The sequence below is a fragment of the Acanthochromis polyacanthus genome, chromosome 16 (genome assembly GCF_021347895.1).
Source record: "Acanthochromis polyacanthus isolate Apoly-LR-REF ecotype Palm Island chromosome 16, KAUST_Apoly_ChrSc, whole genome shotgun sequence".
Classification (NCBI taxonomy): Eukaryota; Metazoa; Chordata; class Actinopteri; family Pomacentridae; genus Acanthochromis; species Acanthochromis polyacanthus.
In genome coordinates, this window is record NC_067128.1 from 14,297,982 (window position 1) to 14,324,935 (window position 26,954).

General features: G+C 40.2%; 1 protein-coding gene across 5 annotated transcripts in view; it reads left to right on the plus strand.

Annotated features, from left to right (window-relative positions):
• The window catches only part of col12a1b (collagen, type XII, alpha 1b), a 153,979-nt gene that overhangs the window by 64,065 nt on the left and 62,960 nt on the right, over positions 1-26,954 (plus strand). For 3 of the 5 annotated variants that reach the window (XM_051960986.1, XM_051960984.1, XM_051960981.1), the window contains 19 exons: positions 2-141; positions 2,562-2,694; positions 2,816-2,833; positions 4,501-4,646; positions 11,663-11,792; positions 11,931-12,070; positions 12,570-12,699; positions 13,192-13,331; positions 13,439-13,568; positions 13,658-13,797; positions 16,353-16,482; positions 18,128-18,267; positions 20,041-20,170; positions 20,771-20,910; positions 21,128-21,257; positions 23,642-23,781; positions 25,096-25,225; positions 25,655-25,794; positions 26,472-26,601. In XM_051960986.1, coding sequence (XP_051816946.1) covers positions 2-141; positions 2,562-2,694; positions 2,816-2,833; positions 4,501-4,646; positions 11,663-11,792; positions 11,931-12,070; positions 12,570-12,699; positions 13,192-13,331; positions 13,439-13,568; positions 13,658-13,797; positions 16,353-16,482; positions 18,128-18,267; positions 20,041-20,170; positions 20,771-20,910; positions 21,128-21,257; positions 23,642-23,781; positions 25,096-25,225; positions 25,655-25,794; positions 26,472-26,601 — 2,457 coding nt within the window. The remainder of the gene's footprint in view (position 1; positions 142-2,561; positions 2,695-2,815; positions 2,834-4,500; positions 4,647-11,662; positions 11,793-11,930; positions 12,071-12,569; positions 12,700-13,191; positions 13,332-13,438; positions 13,569-13,657; positions 13,798-16,352; positions 16,483-18,127; positions 18,268-20,040; positions 20,171-20,770; positions 20,911-21,127; positions 21,258-23,641; positions 23,782-25,095; positions 25,226-25,654; positions 25,795-26,471; positions 26,602-26,954) is intronic. The other 2 variants (XM_051960983.1, XM_051960985.1) reach the window with 2 other exon arrangements.

Consider the following 26,954-nt stretch of genomic DNA (forward strand, 5'->3'; position numbering starts at 1 on the left):
GATGTTGTCCCTGCTCCCAAGAACCTGCAGTTCTCTGAGGAGACCCAGACCTCCTTCAGAGCCACCTGGGAGCACGGAGCCCCGGATGTGGCCCTCTACCGCATCGGCTGGACCAAGAAGGGAGAGAACAGCTACCAGTTTGTAAGTTAGCATGTGTGGGACCAGAGAGGCTGCTTCCCAAAAGGCTCTTTTCCACCTACAGTCTGTTTTCAAATGCAACCTTTCCAAGTCTAGACAAAGATAAGACCAGAGAAGGTCCCTTCCAAAATAATGGCTTTTCAAATCAAACAAATCATAAATAAGGCTTTTCTTTAGCTTCATTTAGTCCTTTTACCAGTGTTTTCATTAGAGTTAGGTAGAAAAAAACTTTGTCCCAGTGGTAACTACTGACATTATGTTGCTGTATAGTATTGGAAAAGTTATCCATGTTTACACATTTAAGATGCTGATATCAGTTTTAAAACACAACTGTCTCAACAGTAGTTTATTTGAAAAAGAACATTTATATTTCTTTAAACGTCTTTCTCTAGACTCCATTCCTGACATATTGTCTATCTTCCAGTTGTTTTATCCAACATTGTTGCTTGTAAATGCAGTGACTTTCAGCCTTCAACTCACCTTCAGTCACTCCAGTCTAATAAGATTGCCATTATTTTGCAAAAGCATCAAAGAATTCTATGTGTTTATCGTGGCAAATTGTCTCATATCCATTTCCTCCCTTTCTAAGTTGATATTTGCAGCTTATTCAAATGAACTGAAACCAATATTTATCTAGAAGGTTCTGTTTGAGAACATGAGAATCAGTTTAAATCTCAACAGAACAATGAATTCATTAGTTGAATTGTGGCTAATCAATGCAAAAAAAAAAGCTGATATTTTTGCATGTATATATGATTATTTCCTAAAAGTGATATTTGTGCTGGGCATCGGCACACAATCGCTCAAACTGACTAAGACTCTGGCATATGAAGTTGTATCTGGATTATATCAGGATTTGTTTTGTCCACCTCATATTTCTGTTTGTTCTCAACAATGCATTTTCAGCATCTGGATAAATAATCCACTTAAGAGATTTCTCTTAAATATGCAAATGAGCTTTCTTTGGACAGCGCCGTCTGTCTGCAGTGACATCTGGTTTCAGTTACCTCGTTCATAGCGAACCACTGAATGAGCATTTAGCCTGCAGCTCAGCAGTGTTTCTTTCCTCTGATTAAAATTGGAGCTTAAATCGAGTATAGCAGCACAGCTCCGAGTTCAGTTTAAGAGCATTCAAGCACACCTGCAGTTACTGAGTAAATAGTTCACATTTTCTGAGGCACTTCAGGTTTAAACCTTTCCGTAACAATCCTGCCCCTCTAGCTTGAAGACTGTTTGACAGTGAGGGTAAATTAAGTTAGGATTTTGAAGCCATTGCTTAAATGCAAAGTAAGTGTGTCATTTGGTAGAATTGTCATTTGAGATTTTTGTTCTTATTGCTGAAGTGAAAAAGATCTTAAGAACAATTCTTTCTTGTTTCACAGATGCCTTAAAACTGCTATGCCTCGCAAAACTTACTTACCATGTGAGCCAAGACTTAAGTAAAAACATCCAGTTCGACAAAAGCAACAACAATGCTCTCTTTGTTTTCGCTTTGGCCCTCCTCAACCAACACATAGTTTAGCACAAAAATCTAGGATGAAATTAAATCCATCCCATGTTCTTCATTTATATCTGACTGCCAAATTATGAATTTTTTTTTGTTGACCATTTAAAAAAGAATACTACAAATGCTTCTCTTAATAATGTGAGGGAAAGTCTGCAGGATCAGGTTTTGAAAGAGCTGTTGGTCATACTTTGTTGCAGACTATCTTTTTAAAGACATTGCATTCCATTCAGACCAAACAAGATCCAGTGTCGCAGCTTTTTGTACTTTTCGTGATGAATATCCAGGTGCATGTCTTGTTATTTCACAGTTTACCACCCAGAGTGCTTGTTTCATTAGCAGGTGACTGAGCTCAAAAACAAAGCTTAGCAAAGAAATTAGGATTATGTGGCTTTCTCATCTGACTGCATTTAAAAGCACTGAGGAGTTGACATATTTGAACACTTGTTAAAACAACAGTAAAACTGAACCCAATGATTTGCACTCTTCCACAGGGTCAGGAGCCAAAATCAACACAGACTACAAAATTTTTTTGTCTGATGAGAAGATCACTGTGCCAGATTAGATGATTATAAAGTCATAAATTCTTTTTGTGACATGGCTGAGACGCAAGGTAGGCTTCATATTAGGGAGCAAACAATTATTGGATCCAATATTTAGCTTTTTTTTTTATTATTATTATGATTTTTTTTGAACCACGCAAAGACAGATCCAGCATTAGTTTAGCCTTGATGAGCATTGAGGCTACAGTGAGATTTATTGGCCTGATGGATAAAAACTACACCTTCCAACAACTCCAAAATCCTTCTCCAACATCTCCAACCTGGACGACTGACATCACTTAGACACATATTTTCCTTCGTGTTCTACTTAAAAAACAGACTACTGACAGTTCTTTTTCATGACTGTCCACCTCCAGGCCATCCTAAACAGTGATGAGACCACCCACGTTCTGGAGAACTTGGACCCTGACACTGACTACACTGTCACCGTCACTGCTATCTACCCAGACGAATCTGAGAGTGAAGACTTGATGGGAAGCGACCGTACATGTAAGCGAGTCCTCCCAATCCATCACCTTATCAGCCCCCAACAAACCGTCTTGATAATTTACACCAAACAATGTATCCAACATTCAAATAACATTGTTGTCTTTTCAATGTTTCTTTCTAGTGTTAACGCCTCCAGTGGGTATGTCATAAGAGGACAGCTTCCTTTTCATTGAATTGTTCATGATTTTGTGTGAACTGGTAATGTGGACTGTGAAGGACGATGTTAAACGGAACGCATTTTTTCTTTCTTAACTGCATGTATGTGCATTTCAGTGCTTCACTGTGCGTTCACACCACTGGAAACTTCAGGACTTAGCTGATTGATGTTTGAGAATTTTCTGCAGTCAAAGAAACTGTCATCACAGCTGCCTTTTTACAATTTTTTAAACTCCCAATCATAACTATACTGTAGGCTTAGCCGATAAGGAATTTATTACAACTTGCACTTGTTTTTTGATGATGTAAAACTTTACATTTGGGTCCATTGAATGTGGTCTTACTCTACAGTTTCAGCAACATTTTAGATTACCCAGAGATGCTTTAATGGAAGTAAAAAGTAAAAATAACTGGAATTTGCCAAAAGAATTTAAAAGAGACACAACCATGAATTTCAGTTCCTTAGGTGTTTTTATATAGGCCATGCATTAAAAATGATGACACACTTTGAAGTGCTCTTATTCTGAAAAGAAAGAAATTATTGGTTGTTGTTTCCATGTAGAATCTGGTTGGGTCTTAACCTTAATTTTTAAATTAGTCAGGTAAGCTGTTAGAGCATTTAATGCTATGTATCTTTATCTTAGCATTTCAGTATATCAAGTTTAATTTATTGGATACTCCTTAATTGGCTTAGTTGAATTAGTATCTTGAATAATTCTTAAATTATAACTAGTCGAGAAAACTGATATTTTGCCTTGATTTTCAGATGTACATTAGATTGTGGTGTGAACGTAGATTCAGAGCTTCAAATGCAAGAAGTGTGAAGACTGACAGTAACATGTCATCCTCCACAGACCATCATTGTTGTTTTGGTTCCATCCCGCCACCATTTTGTCACATTCATCTCCCACTGTAACGTCATTCATTCAAAATCATGTCATCACACATTCACCTTAGTCATTAAGTCAGTGTTGTTGCATGTTGTGGTATTATTGTTAAGCACTTCTGTTGTAGGGTTGGGAGTCAGAGGAATAACTCTAAGTAGAGGATTGTCTCCGAGTTCTGACATATCTTTACTCAAATGAATTTTTTTACTTGACCTTATTTTAAAACGCCTCCTATCAGAAGTCACAGTGCTCATGGATTTTTTTTTTTAAAAAATGGACTTTTTTCTTTGCAGAGCCTCCCCTCCAAATATATTTGAAGTAATCCCCAAATTAGTTTTTTTCTAATTATCTGAAACCACAGCTTTGTTTTACATCCCTATTGATTTGTTATTGTGATAATTTTCATCAATATATGTTACAAATTCTAAAATCAGAGTCATCAGGCATTAACTAACTGTGAAAACATCACCATAGTAACTGATGTTAACAAACTGAGCTGAGATAAGTGATTTGAATGAGAAGTTACTGAACTCCAGCTCTGCTCTGAACAGCTTCATCACCCACATCGCTGCTCCTGTTTTAAACCTCATCACTCTGCTACTTTCATCCTAAAATTGACTCTTCCAGCTCCATGACCCGCTGGATTGTGGGAGCGTCACCATCACTGCCGTCATCCTCATCCTCACCATCCACATCGTCCTCATCATTTTCAGATGCGCTGATTGTTTTGTTTACCTCACTGGATGTATCTGTGTGCTTCCAGTGGCCTCTGAGCCTCCCAGAAACCTGAGGGTCATCAACGCCACCACCACCACTCTGACCGCCAAGTGGGAGCACGCCCCGGGCCGTGGCACCGTCCAGAACTACAGGATCACTTACAGGCCTGCCGCTGGAGGCGAGCCTGTCACGGTAAGTTCTTTGACAAAAACATAGTACCATCTTCAATGTATGTAACTTACAAAAATTCCTCTTACTTTGCCCTGAAGTCAGACACTGTAGACTTCTCCAAATGGCACACATTATATTCTGGTTGGGAAAAATGAAAGAAAAACTCTGATTCTCTCTTAGTTTTGCGCACCAAAGTTGGAAACTACTGCTGCATCTATGGAAGAAGTTTGATAAATGTACTCAAGTCATGGGATAAATTTTTAAAAGTAAAAAAAAACCAGCTGGTGTGAATTTGTATTGAAATGAGCTTACCAGACCTCTACAGATGCAGCGTTTCTCTGCTGTAGGCCAGATGCTACATTAGCCACTAATAGCATAACGCCATTAAATCATCAGTGGAAAGTTTGCATTGTGGGTAATGAAAGCAGCAGGATGCTGACAATTAAACAGACAATATTTCTGATTCTGCTTGAATTCTACTATTCAAAATGAGTGCAGCACCATTACGAGTATGTGAACCTTTTTAACAAAAAATATTAGGCGCGTCGTTACTGTATTTGATTTTTATTGCAATGTTAAGCCACATTGTCTTTCTTTGTTTTTTTTCTTTTACAAAAAAAAAACAACAAGACAATCCTAGCTATATTAGAGCAGGTCAAAGTGCTCTGTGTAAAAATATGCAATTAGAATATTTACAAGCTAAGTAAAAGCAACAACAAAAAAACCCTGTAATGGATCTAAATGATATGAGATCACATCACAGAATGTATTTATAGATGGAGAACACATCCCCACTTATTCCTACTGTACAAAGTAAAGCCTAAATTGGACATCAGTAGGTCACTACTGCACTCTGGTAGCAAATGACATCACCAGTGCAAGAAGGCAGCACTAATTTCAGAGATAATTTAACTTTAGCTTTGGGGAGCTCTCCCAATGAGGGTAGATAGAAGAATATCAGACAAGCCAGTACATGTTTTAGCCACATTCTGTAGTAGTAATGAATAAATAAGAGAGAGAAATAAAGGTTAAGTGAACAAAGTGTTTTTGCCAATAAAACTGAGTATGTGTTGACATTGCTATATATTTTTTAGCTAACTAATTTTTAGTACTTTGAATCCCTCATTTTTGATCACAGTAGGATTTATTTTCTGTCAGATGAGACTCATGGAAAGTAAAGCTGCGTCATAATTTATCCATCAAACCTTCATGTAGCATTGTCCGCTGTCAGCCAGCGGCACCAAGCAGCAGAATTCACATAAAACACACAAAAAGTCACATACATAACCGCTTGGCTCTTCATTTTATCAAGAGACAATAGCTGGAGCTGCTCCACTGACATGGAACAATTGGATGACTTGTGAGATCTCAGAGATGTTTACTTAAGTTTTTACACCCAACATGGCTTCAGTTCAAGGACTGTTTTGTAAATTTGAGATTTACCAGAAAATGAATCCCTCTCTGCCGTCTTGTGGGCCCACTCTGGTTATCATCTGTTTGTGAAGAACAATGTGACTGCATTCCTTCTGCGGGTGTATTTTCTGTATATGTTCTTACAAACTGAGGCATTGTCCTGCTGTTGTTGAGCTGCGGTCGTTCCCGGCTGTGCTGCTTATTGACCACTGGGAAAATCTTCGGTCTGCTTTAGCTTATCGATGACAGATCGATGAATATCTCAATATGATGGAGAGGTTTAAATCTGTCAGAGCTGTGAGCTGCATGAGTTCCAAAGCACGTATAGAAACAAATCAATTCTGGACTTCTGGATTTGGGGAGATGCTGTCTGTCCCACTTGAAATGCAATTTCAGGATCTCCAGAACGGAAAAATGACAGTGCTCTTCAAGGAAAGCAGCTTAAAGCGCTATAAAGGGAAATGCTGTTTTATTCTCAGGCATTGTTCTAAAATAAGTATCTGACTCAAGAAATCTTTGAGGTATTTAGGGATGTCTGCCCCAAAAGTTAAATAAATCAGGGCATAACACTGTCGAGAAGTAAATGTTAATATTTCCTGTATGTGTTCATAGTGCTACACAAAAGGGGAGATAAGACATTTATTTAATAAACAAATCCATTTCAGCTTAAAGTGGTAAAATTGAACTATAATTCACGAGAAGTATAAATGATAAAACATTTATAGAGAAAAATCATTCTTTTTCTGCCAGTCCTTACATCATATAGTTGTAAAAATGGACGTGACACTTAAATGAAAGATGCACTGAGAAAAACAAAAACTCGTGGACACACTCCTCTTCCTGCTTTTTGTTGAGTTATTTGGCTTTAACGTGGTGGGAGAATACAACTTAGCCATGCAGATGTTTTCAACATTATTCTAAAATTCACATAAAATTTGTGTTAGCGGCAAAAACAAGTTCTGATCCTTGTAAACTTTTCTGAGTCACTGATGTGGATATTTCAATAAAATAGCTTTCAATGAATATACTTCTTTAAAAAACATATCTCATAAACTTACCATCTAATTTTGCCCCCCATAAGTCTGCAGATGCCCTGGTTAGAAATGGGAAGTCCGAAACAATAGATCCACCTTTTAATGTAGTGAAATAGAGTTCAACAGCACCATACTCTCCACCCTTCAGAACGACTTTTTGAGTTCAGTGGACAGTTCAACACTGCATTAGTTTTAGCTAGCTGTACCTAAGAAATTGCAAACTGAGCGTAAATCCTTCGTAGATAATGTCACTAATATGAAAACTTTTTACCCAACAAACACCCACTTTTATCTAATTATTAGATAAGTTAAATGGAGTAAAATGTTCTTCTGTAAAAGGTCTCCTGCAGTGAAAATTGTTAGTTCCATCCATCCATTCTCTATACACCGCTTTATCCTCACTAGGGTCGCGGGGGGTGCTGGAGCCTATCCCAGCTGACTCGGGCGAAGGCAGGGGACACCCTGGACAGGTCGGAAATTGTCAGTTAAAGTAGCAAAACTAGATAAAATAGATACTGAATTGATCAACTTAGCCGAGTAGGTGGGTGTTGGACTCCGCCAGGGCTGCCCCTTGTCTCCAATCCTGTTTGTGGTTTTCATGGACAGGATTTCAAGGCGCAGTCGTGGTGGGGAGGGTTTTCGGTTTGGGAGCCTCAGGATCGCTTCTCTGCTTTTTGCGGATGATGTGGTTTTGTTGGCATCCTCAGACCATGACCTCCGGCACGCACTGGAGCGGTTTGCAGCCGAGTGTGAAGCGGCAGGGATGCGGATCAGCACCTCCAAGTCCGAGGCCATGGTTCTCTGCCGGAAACCGGTGGAGTGCTTCCTCCGGGTTGGGGGGGAGTTGCTTCCCCAAGCGAAGGAGTTTAAGTATCTCGGGATCTTGTTCACGAGTGATGGGAAAATGGAGCGAGAGATGGACAGGCGGATTGGTGCGGCGTCAGCAGTAATGCGGGCGTTGTACCGAACCGTCGTGGTGAAGAGGGAGCTGAGCCGTAAGGCGAAGCTCTTGATTTACCAGTCCATCTACATTCCAACCCTCACCTATGGTCATGAGCTTTGGGTAGTGACCGAAAGAACAAGATCGCGGATACAAGCGGCCGAAATGAGCTTCCTCCGTAGGGTGGCTGGGCTCAGCCTTAGAGATAGGGTGAGGAGCTCAGACATCCGGAGGGAGCTCGGAGTGGAGCCGCTGCTCCTTCGCATCGAAAGGAGCCAGTTGAGGTGGTTTGGCCACCTGATTCGGATGCCTCCAGGGAGACTTCCTCTGGAGGTTTTCCGAGCACATCCGTCTGGGAGGAGACCCCGGGGCAGACCCAGAACTCGCTGGAGAGATTATATATCTCGTCTGGCCTGGGAATGCCTCGGGATCCCCCAGGAAGAGCTGGAAAGCGTCGCTGGGGGGAGGGACGTCTGGAACGACCTGCTTCGCCTGCTGCCCCCGCGACCCGGCCCCGGATGAGCGGAGGAAAATGGATGGATGAATGGATGGATGGATGATCAACTTAGCTTGAAATGTGACCCACAGTAGAGGCGCCTCTGGGTGCAGGAGCTGCCAGAAACTCGCTGCATTTATAGTGCAAGCTGGATTTAGTTTTCAAATCTAATTTTTCTCTTGAGATGCGAAGACATCCTAGCAGAGGTCAGTAAAACTCGGCCAGAGCTCTTCAAGAGATTTCCGAATCTCGTTGTTGTACAGTATTTTGACGTGTGGTTAATGACCGCATCCTGCAGCGTGATGGCGAGTTCAAGGAGTCCCACGTTTGACCGCCAAAATCACATTCCTGCACGGTGACTTAACAAGCGATGAGCGTTGGAAATAACATGAAAGGAAGCTTTGGGCAGTATGAAAAGAATCTGAGAGAGTTACAGATTTCATTGTGTCTCTGAGATGTTATGACAGTGTTCCCCCAAACAATGTGTCAGGATCGAATCATGATGTCAGCGGTACGAATCTGCCTAATGGGGCTCTGATCCCCTCACGACGTCAGATGTGTTTACCAGAAGACTGAGAGCATCTGGTGTCATGTTGTTGTCTGCAGGCTTGCTGTCTCCAACATCAGTCATATGATGCAGGACAAGATGTTTGTTTGTTTTATGGATGAGCTCAGGGTTTCCTCACTGCTCTAAAACAAAGAGAAAACATCCAGCTTGGGAATTGTATATAAAAATGGGCTGCTTCCTAAGTCCAGAGGGACATATTTTACTTACATTATGCGTATCTGTAGTATTTACAGACACAGTCCTGCTTTGAATTTTGTCACACTTACCCTTTAATAGTCAATCTTATCAAATGTTTAAACCATCAACAATGAAAAGAGCTTTGAAAAATGTATATTTAAAGGTCATTATCAAAACACAAGTTGCAAAGTCCTTTAAAGTACAGAGGAAAAAAAGTTTTTTGATAGTTTGAGTTCAGCTTAGAAAACAAAATGCTACTGAAATTACGAACTGAAGACAAAAAAATATGCTTATGAAAAGCCGGAGTCCTTTAAAGTAATTAAACAACCAAATTAAGGAGCAACATTTCTGTTTTTTGTAATAAGAGAAGCAGGGATAACGAATAAATAAACAGATAATTTCCTTGATTTCTTGTGGAAACAGAAATAGGTAACAACTGCCGAGCTTGACATTGGTTTTATGCTTGTATCTCAGAATTTAGAACCACCCACATACTGTACATACTGATGTAATCGTGATGTAATATCCTCTGTCATTTATCTCCTCCCTACCATACAAACAGTTTATGTCCTCTGTGAATGTGTTTACAGTGTTGTATCCATTTCATGATTTACTGCAGAGTTGTTGCTTGGGGTTTCCCAAAGGCCTATTTGGATTCCCATGTAGAGAAATGCTTTACTTACTCATGTGTAAGTAATGTAAATAGTTTCCGGACATTCCCTCAGAAACAGCGAATCACACTCTGTATTTTAGAGCTTAAGTTTAGTTTTGGAAGACTAAGAGACGAGAGCAGGGATAAGTGTCTGCAGGCTTAGAGACATTAAACTCCCGATGCTTTGAGTCCTGGTTGATGTGAGGACATCAAATAGTCACTGAGCAGCCATAAGAGATCAACTTCTGATTCCAGTGCAACCAAACAAACTCCTGTTGTTTTAACATGTCATGAGTGATCAGATTCACGCTGCACACAATGCAAGTAGTTTTCCAGGCAGCAGCAAAATGCAGTGAAGTTGCTGAGGAGCTGAAGGTGTGCAGCCCGTCTTCTGTAACTCTTCATCTGACAGCTTATGAAAGCTGCTCCTGAATGTTCATTACTTGATGTCCAATACTTAAAAATGATCCACTGTGAAGATGAACAAAATGACTTGGCATGAGATACTTTGAGTTTCGTGTGACTGTTTCACAGAAAAAGTCCATATGTTCTACAAAGGAAAACTTACATTGACAAGTAACAGCAGCAGGGAATACTCAGTAACAGCAACTAAATACAGCTACAGTATGAATGCAGTTCAAGGAAAACAGCACAGTGGGGCTTATACCAGTAAGATGAAATAAAAATAACAGCATTGGATGCATATATTGCTTCTTTTGACTTTGAATTGAGTGTGTAAGTGGTGAACAAAAGTCACTCCAGAAACAAAAGCAGATCACAACAAAAAGCTTAAAAAATGGTCAGAACCTAACCCTGAAGATAATAACTTTACCTTGCTCTTTAAGATTTGTAGATTTGATCATTTTACAGTAAACTGTTTTGTTCATGTATTATCTAATTGTGCACAATGTACAAATGAGAAGTTTACATTTGGAATGCAATGTCACCTTCTGCTCACATAAAGTCATAGCTGGGCAAAAACTCACATACTCACTGTAAACATACTCTCTATAGGTCATGTCGTTAATCCCAAGTTGTAAATTAGATTAAATTGATTACTAGACAACAGGAGAAGAAACTTTTTTGTGTGCGTCACTGAAAAACTACTTCTAAATTCATCCTTCCAGTAGGGAAAAATATAGACTTCACGTCAACGTGCAGTTCAGTGTAAGTGACAGTAACAACATCTTCAACCGTCCACACACAATGCAACATTCAATACAGACATAAATGGTAAACATGATGAAAGGCCATATCCAGTCTATTTAATGGTCACTACATAACAACTTTGAATAAAACCAACCTTTCGAATATTTGTTTTACAAGCTGGAGATGCATTCCTGAAGGCAACATCATAAACAGACATGTTTCCACTGAGTACTGTTAAGAACTCTCTGTGGTCCGTTCTTTTCTATCATTATCTCAGATTTAAACTAGCAAATACTTTCAATAAAACAGGTAAAATTATGTTTACAAGTTTCCTCCTTTCTACCCCGGAGGAGCCATGTATGTTTGATGTGGTCTTGTAACTTCTACAAGCAGAATAACCCCACATCTTTAGACATTGACACAGACTCCATTACCATATGTTAATAATGTCATCATCATCATTCATTGCCAGAGACGTGTGTGCTGGCTTTGACAGTCTTGTTCGTGAGTCAGCCACCCGTCAGTTGGCCTTGATAAACTGCCGTGCTGCTCTGATGTGGAAAAGTTCCTCTGCCGACTCTCACTGCTGACATGTTTCCTGTGAACAGACGCAGGTCGGTGGGAAGAAGACGAGCGCCGTCCTGCAGAAGCTGGAGCCCGACACTCCGTACACCGTCAGCGTTGCAGCCGTGTACGCCACGGCGGTCAGCACAGACATCTCTGCAGATGGAAAAACTAGTATGAATCTGATTCACATCCAAGCACAGAAAATCTTAAGAACCCAGTTGATACTGTGCTGCAGTCAGGATAGTTTGAAAAGTTTGCAGTAGTTTCTGTTGTTATTTGTGGATGAAGTACATCTTTGTGTTCCCTCAGAGCCTCTGGGTGGAGTGAGGAATCTGCAGGTGTTGAACCCGACCATGACCACCCTGAACGTGCGCTGGGAGCCAGCTGAGGGCCGAGTGAAGGAGTACAAAGTCCTCTATGTTCCTGCCGCCGGAGGAGCTGAGAGCATGGTAGGACTGGTAGGAACATTGTCAGCTTCCTGTCTGTTGAGACTGTGCAGAGTTAGATGTGAAGCTGAAATTTTAACCTGTGTGTTTGATAATACTGATACTCTGAAGTCTATGTGATCAAAAACATGTTCTTCCATTAATGTTTGTGACGAGAGCCCAAACTGGACTCATAATTTTCATTGTCTTAATCTCAGAACCTCCCACTAATATTTTTCCCTGCTACTTATTTCCAGTATATTGTGTAACAAAGCCTAAACGTTAGCTGCTACTGATTTGTGCATGTTGCCAACAGCCACGGATGAATATGGGATATTTCGCAACACTTTTATCGTGGTTAATGTGCTGATCCTGCCTTGTTTCCCATGCATCTGAATGGACTGGAACACTTTGTGACTAAATAGGGTTAATTAAACTAAACAATTTTCATCATTATTTCGAGTTGCATGTTTATTTCTTGTCCTAGAAGAAGCTAATTGGTGTAATTTCTTGTTAAACTCAGGAAACAGTGTCAGCAGGCACGACCACAACCGTCCTGCGAGGCCTGCAGCCCGATACTCTCTACACTGTCTCCCTGGTGCCAGTTTACGCTGCAGGAGATGGAAAGATGATGTCTGAAAACGGAAAGACAAGTAAGAATGAAGCTTTTAACAGCTAACTGATGGAGCTGTTTGGGCACTATGTATTTCTGGAACTATATTTACAGCAGGTATAATATGTTATTTGAACAAGGAGGTCACCAGGAGTTGTTTGCACCTTGAGTTTGCAAATTAGTATCACCTTAAACATCTGTTCATCTGTCTTTTGCACACAAGACATCTTGAATAACACCAAAGACATTTTGAGATAAAAATAAGATGAGCCAAACTTCAAAACAAGCCTGTTGTGTTCATTAAAAAGGGGATGTTGTAGAAGTTTCAGAATTAAATTAAACTGGGTTGCACAAATTAGCAACACCTTTATTTTAGTGATCTATGAATAGGCTTGTTACCCCTCGAGGTTTCTCAAGATAAACATAATTAAGTCATGATGTCAACACAACAGATTGGAATGGTTTATTCAGGATCTTCAGACAGCCCAGGTCCATAAATGTCATGAGAAACCTGACCTACTGTCCTGTTTAGGGCCTTTGGGAGGAGTGAAGGGCTTGATTTTGAAGGACCCCACGATGACGTCTCTGACTGCGGACTGGCAGCCAGCTGACGGAGCTGTTCGCCTCTACAAGGTCTTCTATGTGCCGACTGCTGGCGGGCGAGAGGAGATGGTGAGACTCTGCATCTGCTGTAGCTCTTACCTCCAGGATGTTCATTGAGAGGCCAGTTACGAGACCAAGATTTTAAATTTCTTTTTACTGTGAATCTTGCTAAACAGGAACAAGTCCCTGCAAGCACCACCACCATCATCCTCAGGAACTTGATGCCCGATACACAGTACACAGTGTCAGTGTTACCTGTGTACCCTGCCAGGGAAGGAAAACGTCTGTCTGAGGATGGAAAGACATGTAGGTTACCGCGGTACTTGAGCATTTATATATAGATTATTGACAGAAACACATTCTCACCAAATGGCTCACCGTTTTTCTGCTCTTAGTGCCTCTGGGTGGAGTGGCTGGAATGAGGGTGACCAATCCAACCATTACCACACTCACTGTAAACTGGGATCCTGCTGATGGCAATGTTCAGGGCTACAAAGTGATCTACGTTCCTGTAGATGGTGGACTGGAAATTGTGGTAAGATCCTCCCACTGTTTATACAAAGTTCTCACATGAAATCATTAAATTACTGCTCCTTCCGCTGTGACAACTCCTGTGAGAAATTTATCATAATATGCAAAAATGCCAATAGAAATTTTCTTCTCACCCACTGGTTACTTCTGATGGATTCAATAAATTCAACAACAAATAGCAGCAAACAGTAAATTAGCACAACAGAGAAAAATAGGATCCAATTCAAAATATGGACAGTTGAAATTAAAGGCCTGGTCAAGATAAGTTATGTGGAGTGAAGTCCAGTAAAGTTTACTGCGATCAGCACAAGAGAAGTTGTATTAAATCACATTCAATGAACGAGACTCAAATTAACTTGAGTTGAGTTAACTTTGGTCAGATCAAGTTAACCGAAGCTGAACTAATTTCAGTCCAGTCAACTTGGTTTATTGTGAGTCAAGTCTAGTTAAGTTGAGCTGAGTCTAGTCCAGCTAATTAACCTTGAGACCAGTCTTGTAAAGTCAGAAGCTGACTTATATGTCCAGGTAAGTTATCTTGAGTTGAGTTAGCTCAAGTCTAGTGAACTAAAGTTCAGCAGTTTAGTCAGTTTAAATCAAGTGAGTTGGATAAACGTTAGTCAGGTTTAGCTCAGATAGCTTGAGTCCGCCAACTTAAATTAACTCAACTAGAGTCAACTTCAGCTGAGTGAAAAGCGTTAGCTTGAGTTAAGTCAAGCTAAAATAGCCTGGGCAGGTTAACTCAAGTCAAGTCAGCTGAAGATAACATGAGGCCAATTAAACTGGAGCAGAGCTGAGTCAACTTGAGTTAAGTCAAACCATGTCAAACCATGTTAATTTGAGTCTGGTTAACTTGAATCAAGCTGACTGAAGTCTTCTTAAGATAATGTCACAAGTCGAATAAATTTAACCTGAGCAAAGTTGAGTCAACTCAAATGAAATACAGTTGAAGATACGGAAGCTGATCCGAGTTCAGACTTCTAAATTGACTTTAAGTTGGGTTTAGTGTATTTCCCCTGAATTACAATGAACTTTCAGATTTATTCATTAAATTAGATTGGTGTATGAGAAAAAAAATGAGATAATAATAATAATAAAGCTAGACTGTTGCATCATTATATCTGCACATATTAATAGTGACCAGGCAGTGTAGATTTTATCATTGGGAGTTTGTTCCGATTGAGATTAGTTCTCATATTTGAACTATCATACAATACCGCAAAATTAAAATACTGAGTTCAGGGAAGTGTCTTTTTCAGTTGATTCATTTCTGACTGGCTGTCGCTGTTTGACTGTGAAGCACCCGCTGCTTGTTGAAACACTGAACATGAGGACAAAATGTGACTTTGACAGTCCGTGGGTCTAGTAATGTAAACTGTGCCTCCCTGGAATTTTGCACTTCATGAAATTCTGATGAAACATTTTAATGCTTGTAGTAAAAGTCTCTTCACATTTTCAGAAGGAAATGTAACACAAAACATTTTTTTAAAAATATGCTGCTTGGACAGTTAGTCAGTTTTGACATGTCAAAGGCACTTTACAGCAGAAGTTAATAAAAAAGCTGTCAGACTCTCTCTGAACCACCACGCCTCAAAAGAAACAGCATGATCAAAGGTTTCAGCAGGGATTTAGTGATGTCATGCTTTTTGACAGAATAATCCCACAGTTGCCACACAATACCTTATAAATCCTTTTGGCAAAGTCAATCCTTCATTGCTGTATGGCATATGTGCAGGGTTATTTCTCTGGAGTGCATATTGTACTGAACAAGTATGTGTAAATCCTTCCATCAGTGAGGTTCAGGCTGTAAAGAGCCATGAAATAACATCTCTAGAATCAGCTGACTGATGACTTGGCTGCTCGGGGTTGTCTGTTTAGAAGTCATTCGTTTGTCTCTGCCGATTACACAACTTCGGTGTCAGAGTAAATTTTTCAGAGGGATTTTAGCTCCTTTGCCAGAGGAATATTAGTTCTGTTCATATGGGTCCATATGGTGCCTCTTCAGTTAAAAAGAAAAACGTGCAACAATTTCAGGTAGACTTAAATTTGCATCATTTTCATGCAGAAAACTGAAAAAAGCTACACATACCAGCTGTGAAAGTTGTGCTGTAAAGTTTTATTTTGTTAAAGTTAAGTTAAATATAAAGTTGCTTTAAGTAAGTGGACTGTAGTGGCCAAACTATTTGGAAATTTAGACATATCAGTAGTTTTCAGTCAATTTTCAGAGGGAAATCTCTGCGTGTTATGATAGTTTCAATGCTATTTTAACAGACTTTCTATGACAAAAACAAAACATGTGACATATTCGGACATTTTCAGTGCTGGAATATTTTGTAACTGGAGCACAAACATCATTTTCCACCTTCAACAATGCACACTTTAGTAGCCATTTCAGTGCAGTAAAGTGATATGCATTTTTTGTGAAACCCAGCTGATTCCTTTGGGGGACGTTTGTCTTTTCACCTGCCAAAAGGTCAGAGCATTTGCCGCTGATAGGAATTTAGCCACTTGGTAAAGGGCAGTTATGCAGAGTGTGGATTTCACCACATGTGTCTTTTGTAGGAGCAAGTGTCAGAGAGCACCACCTCCACCATCCTGGATAAACTCCTGCCAGACACCCGCTACACCGTCACCGTGGTGCCCGTCTACGCAGAGGGAGATGGACCAACCCTGTCTGACACCGGCAAGACAAGTGAGTATCCATGAAAAGTACCTAAACCTTCAAAAAGAGAGAGTTTTTTCTCCCATTGCACTCTTGATGAGCAAGAGCTGCTTCAGGGCTCTTTATGGAAAAAGATTGATTTTGATGCCGTGCAATTGATAAAGATTAAAAAAAGGCACGCTGATTTTAGCCTTCCTTATAACCTAAGCAGGGCTGGAGGTAATGTTTACATTTTTACTGCTAGTATATCTTTCATTTTATATGGTTTCATTGTTTCAATTACCCTTTAAATGCAGATATTCAGTGGAAAATACACTTTCTATGGGGAATATTGTTTGGCAAAAGTTGGTTATGGATACATTTTGGCCTTTGCCATAAACACCATGGTCCTCCGATGTCTCTGCTATTATGCAGAGCCAGGAAGCAATTTTAACAGTTTCCTCAACTAATAGTTGGACATGTTAACAATCTGTAGTCTGTGGAAATGTGCAGTTCGGCTTTGGCTGGTCTTGACTGTTAAGCGGCATTCAGCTACAGCGTTGACACTCAGCTTCCATTTTGTACTAGCATTTCAGGATACTAGTTTAGCATTAGCATGTGCCCCAATTGCTAGTCAAACTAGACAATAACACAGGAGAATTTTCACAACTTTATTGTGCAGAGTTCATCAATAAGACGGACACAGTTAGCACAAACCGGCAGACAGTGAAGTTTTCCTTTCTTGGATGAAGTGTGAGGTTTACTTGTTTCACAATTTGTGCAGGTTGTACATGCAGTTAGCAAACACACCCGTAGCCCCATCTTGTTAGTCAAGTCACTAGGTTCTTAGCCAATCTATAAAGCATTTTCTGACTGCCAACTCGTTATCTTCTGCATTATCGGTTTATATATTTTAATGACTTACTTGGCAATTAGTCGATTAACAATGAATCATTTACATCCCAAGTGCAGAGTCTTATTTCTTTCTCTCTGGCTCTTAATTTTGTTTTCTCTTCTAGCATCTCTTATGATGTAATTATTAGTCTAATTTGTTCCTGATTTTGTCTTTCAGTTATTACTTCCTCTGTGAAGTCGTTCCTTATCAGTTGTGTCATTTTATTTCTTATTTTTGTTCTCCAAATAAAAGATAATTAAAGGAGTGAGGACAGCTTTATAAATGTATTACACTTCACACCCTAAAGCAGTTCAAAGTGTTTTACACAGCCAATGAAACGCACTGGAACAGCTACCAAAAAGAACAGCAATAAAAAGGAGAACTAAACTGTTTAAGATATCATAAAATGAAATAAAAAATTAACATACAATTAAGTAATACAACATCGACAGCACTAACGGTGTCAAATGTAGTTTGTCAATTCAAGTAAGGAAGTCTTTTTACATAATACTGCCGTTGATTAATGACTTTAGCAGGGATTTTTTTCAGTGACGGGCCCAGAGAATTACTTCCCAGTGGTTTTACAAATATACAGAAGTTTCGATCTCGTTAACAGCTGAATAAAACTGAGTCTGAACCAGCAGATCTATAGGAAAATAAACCAAAAAACAACAGTTTTCCTGGTATTCAGCCTCTGAACAGACTGTCCCCTAGACAGCAGTAACCTCTGACTAGACAGCAGCTGTGTGATGCTCACATCCAAGTGCTGACTTTGTCTCCCTGTTTCGTGCCTCTGCTCAGAGCCGCTGGGTTTCGTGAGGAACCTGATGGTTACCGATCCCACCACCAGCACCTTGAATGTCCGCTGGGAGCCCCCAGAGGGAAACGTACGCGAATATATTGTGATCTGGGTCCCGGCTGCTGGAGGAGACCAGGATGTGGTAAGACCTCGTACATATACATATTTTTTCACTAGGTTTGGCACATTTTGTAAAATGAGGTGATTTTTGGAAATCTGCCACTTTTATTTGTCAAAATTTGACAGTCCCAGATGATGGACTTTCACCAGAGGCTGAATGCTTTATTTATTAGTCGGAAACGTGATATATTTACTTTAATTCCAACCACTCATGTCTACTAAAATTAACATTCCTCCCTCTGCCTCTTTGTAACAGACCATTATTTATTCTTTTGCTGTGGTCAAATTTTGATTCCATTAGTCTATTGTGAATAATGTTTTGTTTTAGATATTTCTGTGTTGCAATTTAAAAGACCATGGCAGTGAGTTTGTATCATTAATATTCGCGTTTCAGATTTTATTTGCATCATGAACTGGTCCTGAATTTTTACCTTGAGGTAGATGACCTCACGTTTTGAAGCTGCCATGTTTAGTCTTCAGTATGTACTGTGCCAGATGGGTGCATTGTGATTAATGCTGGATTTCATGCGCAGTGTCTGAGGATCAAGGGAATCAATCAGTATCTAGAACTCACTTTTGTGCCACAATCTACAAGAGGAGTTAATTAAGACTCAATCAAGATCTGTAGCATAACAAAGTATGGTAAACTTGATGTCAGTTGTAATGGATTGCACAACTGAAGCAAGTTTTGGGAATCTGATAAAAGATTAGAACATCATGTGAAAATGAATATAAACTACTGAATGATACAAACAGCAGAAACAAAGGCTGATCCACCACTGTGTTGTTTACTGCTTTGACATGAGGCTGTTTATGTGCACCGTGTTCCAGTCTTGCCTCACCGAAGATGGAAAGTTTGCTTGCTCTGTTGATTTGATGTCAGCAATGACAAAAATTAAATGTTTTTAAGTTGGAAGTTTTTTTTGCGGCTCATGACTGCGTTGCAAAGAGGATACAAGAGCAGTTTTTAAGTAAGAGCAGGTACTGTACTGCGTGAGCAAATTTTGGAGCCAAATTCAGGTTTTCTCAACACAAGTGGAGATGTGCCAGTGGTATGAGATGATTACGCTTGTTTCCAAGGTCGTTTCAAGCACGAACTCTCATTTCTTGTTTCGGCAAAGCTGCAATATTGAAATATCAAAAGACTAAAACCTTCCTTTAAAATCTACATTGTCTTCCAACTAATGGAAAATATTTGACAGTAAAGAGGGATTGTTTAAATGATTTGGAGGGAGGTTCCAATTGTTTACTATAAACCAGTGACATTGTCTTGACAGGGTCCATTTCATTACCCTCAACACTATGTCACTTAGTTCCAGAAATGTTGTGAAGCAAGATAATTTGAGTTGGAAACAACTAAAATTATCTCAGCCTGTTGGCTTTTTATGAGGCTTACTATTAGATTAAGTGGACACAGAACAAATTTATGTATGCAGCAGCCTAAAGGAGTGCCTGCAGAGGAAGGCAAGCAGTCTGTCTTTTCTGACAGTTTGGAGCTGTGTTTGAAGCCGCAGTTTGTGCCGGGGCAGTTTTTGAAGTGGTAGCTTTGTGCTGAAATCCATTTTTTATCTCTGAGCTTTTACTCTTCCTGATACTGAGCTGCACAAAGACAGCTACAGACAGATGTTGCGTCCAAGAAAACTGGGCTCACGACACACAAAATTTGTGACATCGTTCATTCTGAGAGTCTTTCTGAGTTTGCCAAAGCCTTCTTTTCTTGGCGGTGGCCTTTTTACGATTTCTCCAAATCTTAGAGTTCACCCAGTTCAAGGCTGTTTATTTCCTCCTCCACCAGGACTCAGTTTCTGGCACCACCACTTCCACTGTCCTGAAGAACCTGGAGCCAAACACAGAGTACACTGTCACTGTGGTGCCCGTCTACCCAGAGATGGAGGGGAAGCCCCAGTCTGAAAATGGGAAGACAAGTGAGTTTGCTGATTGATTTGCAGCCCAAGCTTATGGCCTGTTTCCAGAAATCATCTCACTGAATGTGTTTTTCTTAGTTACATAGAACAACAATAGAATAGCATTGAATACTTTATCATGCACGTGGACTCAAGAACTAAAGAAGACTAAAGGGGAGGGGGGATAAAAGACGACAAATGTCCAAATGTCGGTGCTTTTAAAGCTGCATTAGCCAGCAGTTTTGTAACAATAAAAAGCCCATCCTCGCTAACTGTATTGATTTGATTTCTCATCTTTGCCCACATTAAAACTATCAGGCGTGTTTGCTTTAAGAACCAAATCCAAACTTTTAGGAGAAGAAGTTTTCCTTTTATGACAACATGACTGTGGATTTTCAAAGCTGTCATCACTGAGACTTTAGTATGATGTAGCCCTTTTTCACTGCCCTTCTCCCAACCAGGGCTGGATGCAGGTCTGGGTTTGAGCTCTGGTTTGAAGTGTTGTTTGTCAGGGTTGTTTGAAAGACTAACTGAGAACAGAGAGAAGCAGACAACAATTAGGAGTTGACTGTCATCATTTTTACCTTTGAGCTGTAATTCAGACCTGCTCGTCTTCTGTAGATCCTTTGGGTGGAGTGAAGAACTTGCAGGTGATCGACCCAACAATCAGCACGCTGACGGTCCGCTGGGATCCAGCGGTGGGGAATGTCCGAAGCTACAAAGTTTTCTACGCTGCCCAGCCAGGAGGAGAAGAACGAATGGTAGCAAATGCTCACTATGAAATACTCAGACTTTTTAACTGACTGATTTGAGGGTTTATATCCAGGTTCAGTTACCACTTACTTACCCTGTTTACTTCCCCTGTAAAGACCAGGGAACATCATTCCTTTACTGGAGTCACTGTGGACAAAGTCACTCTCTCCTAAATCAGATCAACCGCTAATGTGCTGACGAGGATTTTAACATTTTGTCAAACAGGAGGAGGTGTCAGGCGGCACCACCACCACCATCCTGAGGAACCTGGACGCCGACACTCTCTACAACGTGTCTGTTGTTCCCGTGTACCCAGATGTGGAGGGCATAAGGCAGGCTGAGAAGGGAAAGACAAGTGAGTGAAGCATTCAAGACATTCAGTTCTCGTCCACGTTGACGCACAATGAGTGCAGCAGTGGACACGGCTCACATTCCTGCAGGCATGTGTGTATTGTTCCAGAGAGAGTCCAATAATCAAATGTGAAAATGCTCCTCATGCTTTGTGTTGGATTGTTTGTGTCAGCTGGGAGTTTAGCAGATGAACCAAGACAGGAATGTATCCAAGAGTGAAGTTTTCCTTTACTCTGATGCTGATACTTTTCAAATCCGATGCACCCTGCAGGACTGAACACGAAGAATTATTCTAAATTTTATGTATATTTTACTTAATAAAATACTATTTTCAAGGATTTTTTGCTAGTTTAAGGCCATTAAAGACCCTGTAACTGGTATCTACCTTCTTGATTTGATGTGTCAGGAGACAGAGAAGTTAGACAAACAGCATGACTTCAGATCTTATGAGGGATCTTATTGGTGTGATTTTCCGACATGAAGTTACTGTTAGAGTCACCATCATTGCTCATATTCCTTTTAATTCTGCAAACAACACACCAGGTTTCCCCAACATCATCAAGAACCAAACAGATTTCAGTTTAGCTGAAGTCACAGAAAGGATGCCGTATCTTAAAATCTGTATCAAAGATGTTTTTCACAGCAGTTTCACCGCCCACTACCACTTGGACTATCAGCTGATCGAGATTTAACATCACACCAGCTACTTCCATTTAACCATGCTACCCCCACCATGCCAAACGTTTTCCAAATGATACTGTGTGTTTGCAGATTTATTTCCTGCAGTTATGAGTTTGGACTGCTTTGGAAATCTCTCCCAGATGATGCATTCAAGAACTCCGACATCCAAAGAACCCATATTTTATTGCAAGACTCGGCAACTATAAAACTCCAATTATTCTTTTCACGCTATTGTTTGCAAGATTTATTTATTTGCTGCATCTTTGTTTTTATTTGAACTTTGCTTTTTATTGCAGCTCAGAACAACTCAGACACAGATGAGATGAGTTTAACAGGGAACAGAAAAGAAACAGAAACAGAGGTGCTGCTAACTTCAGATCTGTACACACACCTCCTGTCCATCTTTTCAGAAACGTTTCATGTCGCTGTCTCAGATTACAGTGTTTCATACCTGAAGTCTTATATAATTCTTGCACTCCTTTGTTCTAGCTTTATCCAACCTTGGCACTACATAACTAGAGTGCAAATGGAACACAGCCAACGTAGAATCTTTGTAGATGACAGTTTAAGCAGTCAGAAGATTCCTGAAATGTGTGGTCTTGGCTGCATGATGTAACACAACTGCTTATTTGTCAGAAGTGCCACATTTCATTGAATAAAAATGTAATTCTTTATTGTGATCAAGCTGAGGTAAACATCTTAACCAAAGATCTAAACAAACTTTACTGTTTCTGTCCGTTTGCCAATAATTACATTCAGTCAAGTTTTGGCTTTAAACAAGAGACTGTTATCAGACTTTTATGTTCTTCACAGAAAACTTGAATCATAAATTCTCCACAGAATAGCTTGTACTGTGTAAACGTTTTTAGGGACTTCAAATTTTTGGATTTGTATCTATCGTGCAGTACCAAAGTCATTATTTAATTCATTCTGCTGCATGACAACGAGCCCAAATATGTACACAACAGTCATAAAGAACTATCTGCAACCACAAGAAGAACAAGGAGTCTCGCCGCAGATGGTAAATCTGGTGATCTTTTCAGCAGCTGACTGGTAGTTGGAGCAGTTTCCCTGCACACACCACCAAAAGTATGGTTTTTGAAATGGTGTTTGCAATAACATACTTTTAGCCAAAGAAAGTAGATTTTATTAGAGTACTGGCATGAACTGAAACCGCTGGCTGCCTGCGAACCCTGCCAGTAATGTAAAGTAAGCTAAGTTTCTAGTTAATGTCCTGAAATATGAAAATCCATCTTAAATGTATGATATAACAGACAGTGAGGATACAGTTCTTGTTTATATGAATGTCTGCGGTTCACAATGAATGCCAGGAAGTTTAGGCAACTTCCCCGACTCCCATGCATCTGAACACTCCTGATGTGGTAAACTCACCCATCTGGTGCACCCTGCAGGATAAAAAAATGCTAAGGATTATTTGCAGCAGTTATTCAAACAGGTTTTTTTTTTTTCTGTGAATAATTCTTTTAAGTCAAAAATACAGTTTAATAGGAGTGTCCTGTCCCCATTAAATAGCAGACATTTTAGAATGTCAAAAGAAGGAATAAAGGCTCTGTGATTGACAGCCTCCCTGACTTTGGGACATCTGTTTCATCCTGTTGAGGTGAACCCCACCCATCCGGTGCACCCTGCAGGATGGAGCCAACAGCGAGGCTTGTGTCAGGCTGTAATGCATTCTGTCTCTTTCAGAGCCTCTGGGTGGAGTGAAGAATCTCCAGGTGACTGACCCCACTATTAACTCCCTGAGGGTTCGCTGGGAGCCGGCCCAGGGCGACGTCAGGCAGTACCAAATCATCTACGTCCCCGCTGCTGGAGGAACCGACAGCATGGTCAGTTTACATAGATATTATACTGGGGGTTATAGTGGAGCTTCGTTTCCTCTCAAAAGACACATAACATGTTTCTATATATTGTTATAGCTGCTGTGAATTTGATTTTATTTATGTTGGTTGATGACTCTGAATTAAACTATTTTACTGCATGAATTCCCACATCTGCTCTGGCAGGAGCTGGGGACCCAACCAAACTGAACTGAAGCTGAAACGAATCATTTGAGTTGAACTTTTCTCAGCGGTCTGCAAGGATGACAGAACAACACACGCTTCACTAAACCAAAGTCTTATATCTCGCTTGACTGTTTCTGACACAAACAACATAATCACAATCATAATTCTGTTCATGACAGAGGGACTGATTCCACACATCCGTCACTGACAGTGCTTATAATTATGCAGCAAAACACATTTTATGTGGTACAAGTTGTTTAATGTGCCACAAAACATTAAATTCTTGGACAATTTCTTTAGCTGAGTGCTCAATGTCAAATATTAGTGGAGAGTTCGATTCTGTGATGAGCTCATTTCGTGTGTTTGCTCACTTTATTAGTCTGTTTACTCACTAAGTTAACTTAATTTATGTCTAAGATCATAAAACAATCATATTGTTGTTTTTTCTACAGTATACAAGCCTAAAGCTCACATCACAAATTCAACTTAATGATACTCATGGGAATTTCATTTTCCTGCTGAATGCTGTGAGTGTGGGTCTATTTCAAGACTCCTGGGACATTGTGTGACACAGTGGAGTGGGTTTTGCTGTTTTGATTAGCTCAAAATTCCAGCAGCCACTGAAGTAACAGGAGACCCAGAGTGAATGATGGACATGGCGGGAAATAAACTATATGCACTGAAATTTTTGTAGGTTTAAGTTTTTATGGTTTAAGGGGTTTTAAGGGGTGGTAACATTAGTTGCCCGTCCTGCAAGACTCAAACAGAGCAGCGAAAAGTATAGAATATCACCAGGCATATCCTTAAATCTTAATTAGGGGAGGCTTAAAGCGAGAACCATAAGAAAGAAAAAATAAGATTTACGTCTTCATTCTTAAGCATAAACTTCTCTGAGCCTTCCTCTGCAGCCAAATATTGTTCAAACCCACAGAACTTTATTGTAAATTTGCAGACTTTCTGAAGATACCAAACATGTCAGTTAGATTTTTGGGAAAATGTCTATAAAATGCACACAAACCATCTAGTGTATTCCTGTTTGTTGGAAATCCTCTGTAACGGGCTTGAGGCTTTCCAATCTCTTTGGCAAATGAGATAAATAAATTGAATCCCTGAACAAACTAGTTTTCTCCTTCGCAGACCCAGGTGTCTGGGATGACGACCAACACTGTGCTGAGAGAACTGCGTCCTGACACCGAGTACAAAGTGACAGTGGTGCCCATCTACTCTGACGCGGAGGGAAAACGCATGTCGGAAAACGGAAAGACAAGTGAGTTCAGCTGAGGTGGAGCAGCTGTGTGCTCATCTGGTTTACAAAAAGCTTTGCCGATACTTGTCCTAATAAGTTTGAACCACTGCAGAAGAAACCATTTTCAGGACAGATCCCAATACTCAAATTCGAAAATTCAGGATTATGACCATTGATATAAAACTGCTGTGGTCATTTCCCAACAACAGTACCACTAAGCTTAGATCATCAAAGAAAAGTATTTGAAAGTCGGCAGATGTGACTTTCCTGTGATTGAGGCTTGACAGCAGACTGGGTGAAGCCACCCTAAAGCGGTAAACGTCACCCATCTGTTGCTCTGACAAGGTTAAAGCGTTAGGCATAATTTACTGCGCTCTGTCTGACCTGACTCTGACTGCAACATAAACAGGAAATGAACAGACATGTAATGGCTCTCGGTTGTGTTGACAGAGGCTCTGGGTGGAGTGAAGAATCTCCAGGTCACTGATCCCACCACCAGCTCCCTCAAGGTGCGCTGGGAGCCGGCGGAGGGCAACGTCCGCCAGTACCGCATCTTTTACGTCCCTGCATCTGGAGGCGCTGAGGACATGGTGAGATATCACACTGACTTATGACTTCCTCATCATATTTGTCATTTGCATCAATAAAGATCCTCGGAAGGCAATTCTGCAAGTTACAGCTGGCAAATGTAACAGCTGGCGTACTAATATAGGCCACAATTACTTTAGATTTTTGCATCTGTTCAGTTCATTTAGTGATTTTCATGTTTTTTTTTCTGAAATATGCTTCTGACTGTATGCTGACCTGTGTTAGTACCTCTAGTTATTGATATATAATAGAATACATGTGAAAAAGACAAATAAATGATATTGTAGTTGGTGAACATGTGTGTCATGCCTTTTGCCAGTTTAGAAGTACTGCTTTTTGTTACCAGAATGGCAGAAAAAGGCTCAATTTACTGAAAATTTGACACTTCTGCTGTGGATTTTTCTTCCTGTTTTAGTTTTGCGATAGTCTTTGGTGAACAAAATCTAACTTTTAGTGGAATATTTTTTCTTCTGTTGTCTGCTGTCTGGTTTTCATTTGTCTGTGGGCCTTTTTTATAGTTTTTAAATGTTGTAAAACCGTAACAAAATGACACTGCACCATAAAGCTGCTGCAGCTCTGGCTACCTGCTGCTATACAGACCCACCACTCTGTTCAGCTGTGTGTATGTGACCCTGTTTTCTTGATTATAACTAATAGCTTTGTTTCTCTGCGTAAACAGGAGCAGGTATCAGGCGGCACCACCAACACCATCCTCAGGAACCTGCTGTCAAACACTCCCTACACTGTGACCGTGGTTCCAGTTTATCCAGAGGGAGATGGTCTGCGCAAGTCAGACAAGGGAAAGACACGTAAGTCTTTAAAATTAGTAGCTCTAATTCATTCATGTTTGCAGACAGACTTTAGATAGACAGAAACTCACAATCCCAGCAACAGTAAGGCCACAAACGAGCCAGACTGCAGTCCTCACTGATATACTGTCTAGCACAGGTTTGGCAGTTATTCTGGAGGAGAGTAAAATGAATTCATAAATGCACTCACTCTGTTTATCTGTGTTTAACTGAAAAAACGTTTTGAGAATTTGAAAGATTTAGAATCGTCTTGTTAGAAAGGCTGACCTGAGATACTAGTAGTCCAAAGATAGGATTGTACTTATCTTTGAGGCATTTTTTTTACTGAAAGATTAAAACATAAAAAACATTTG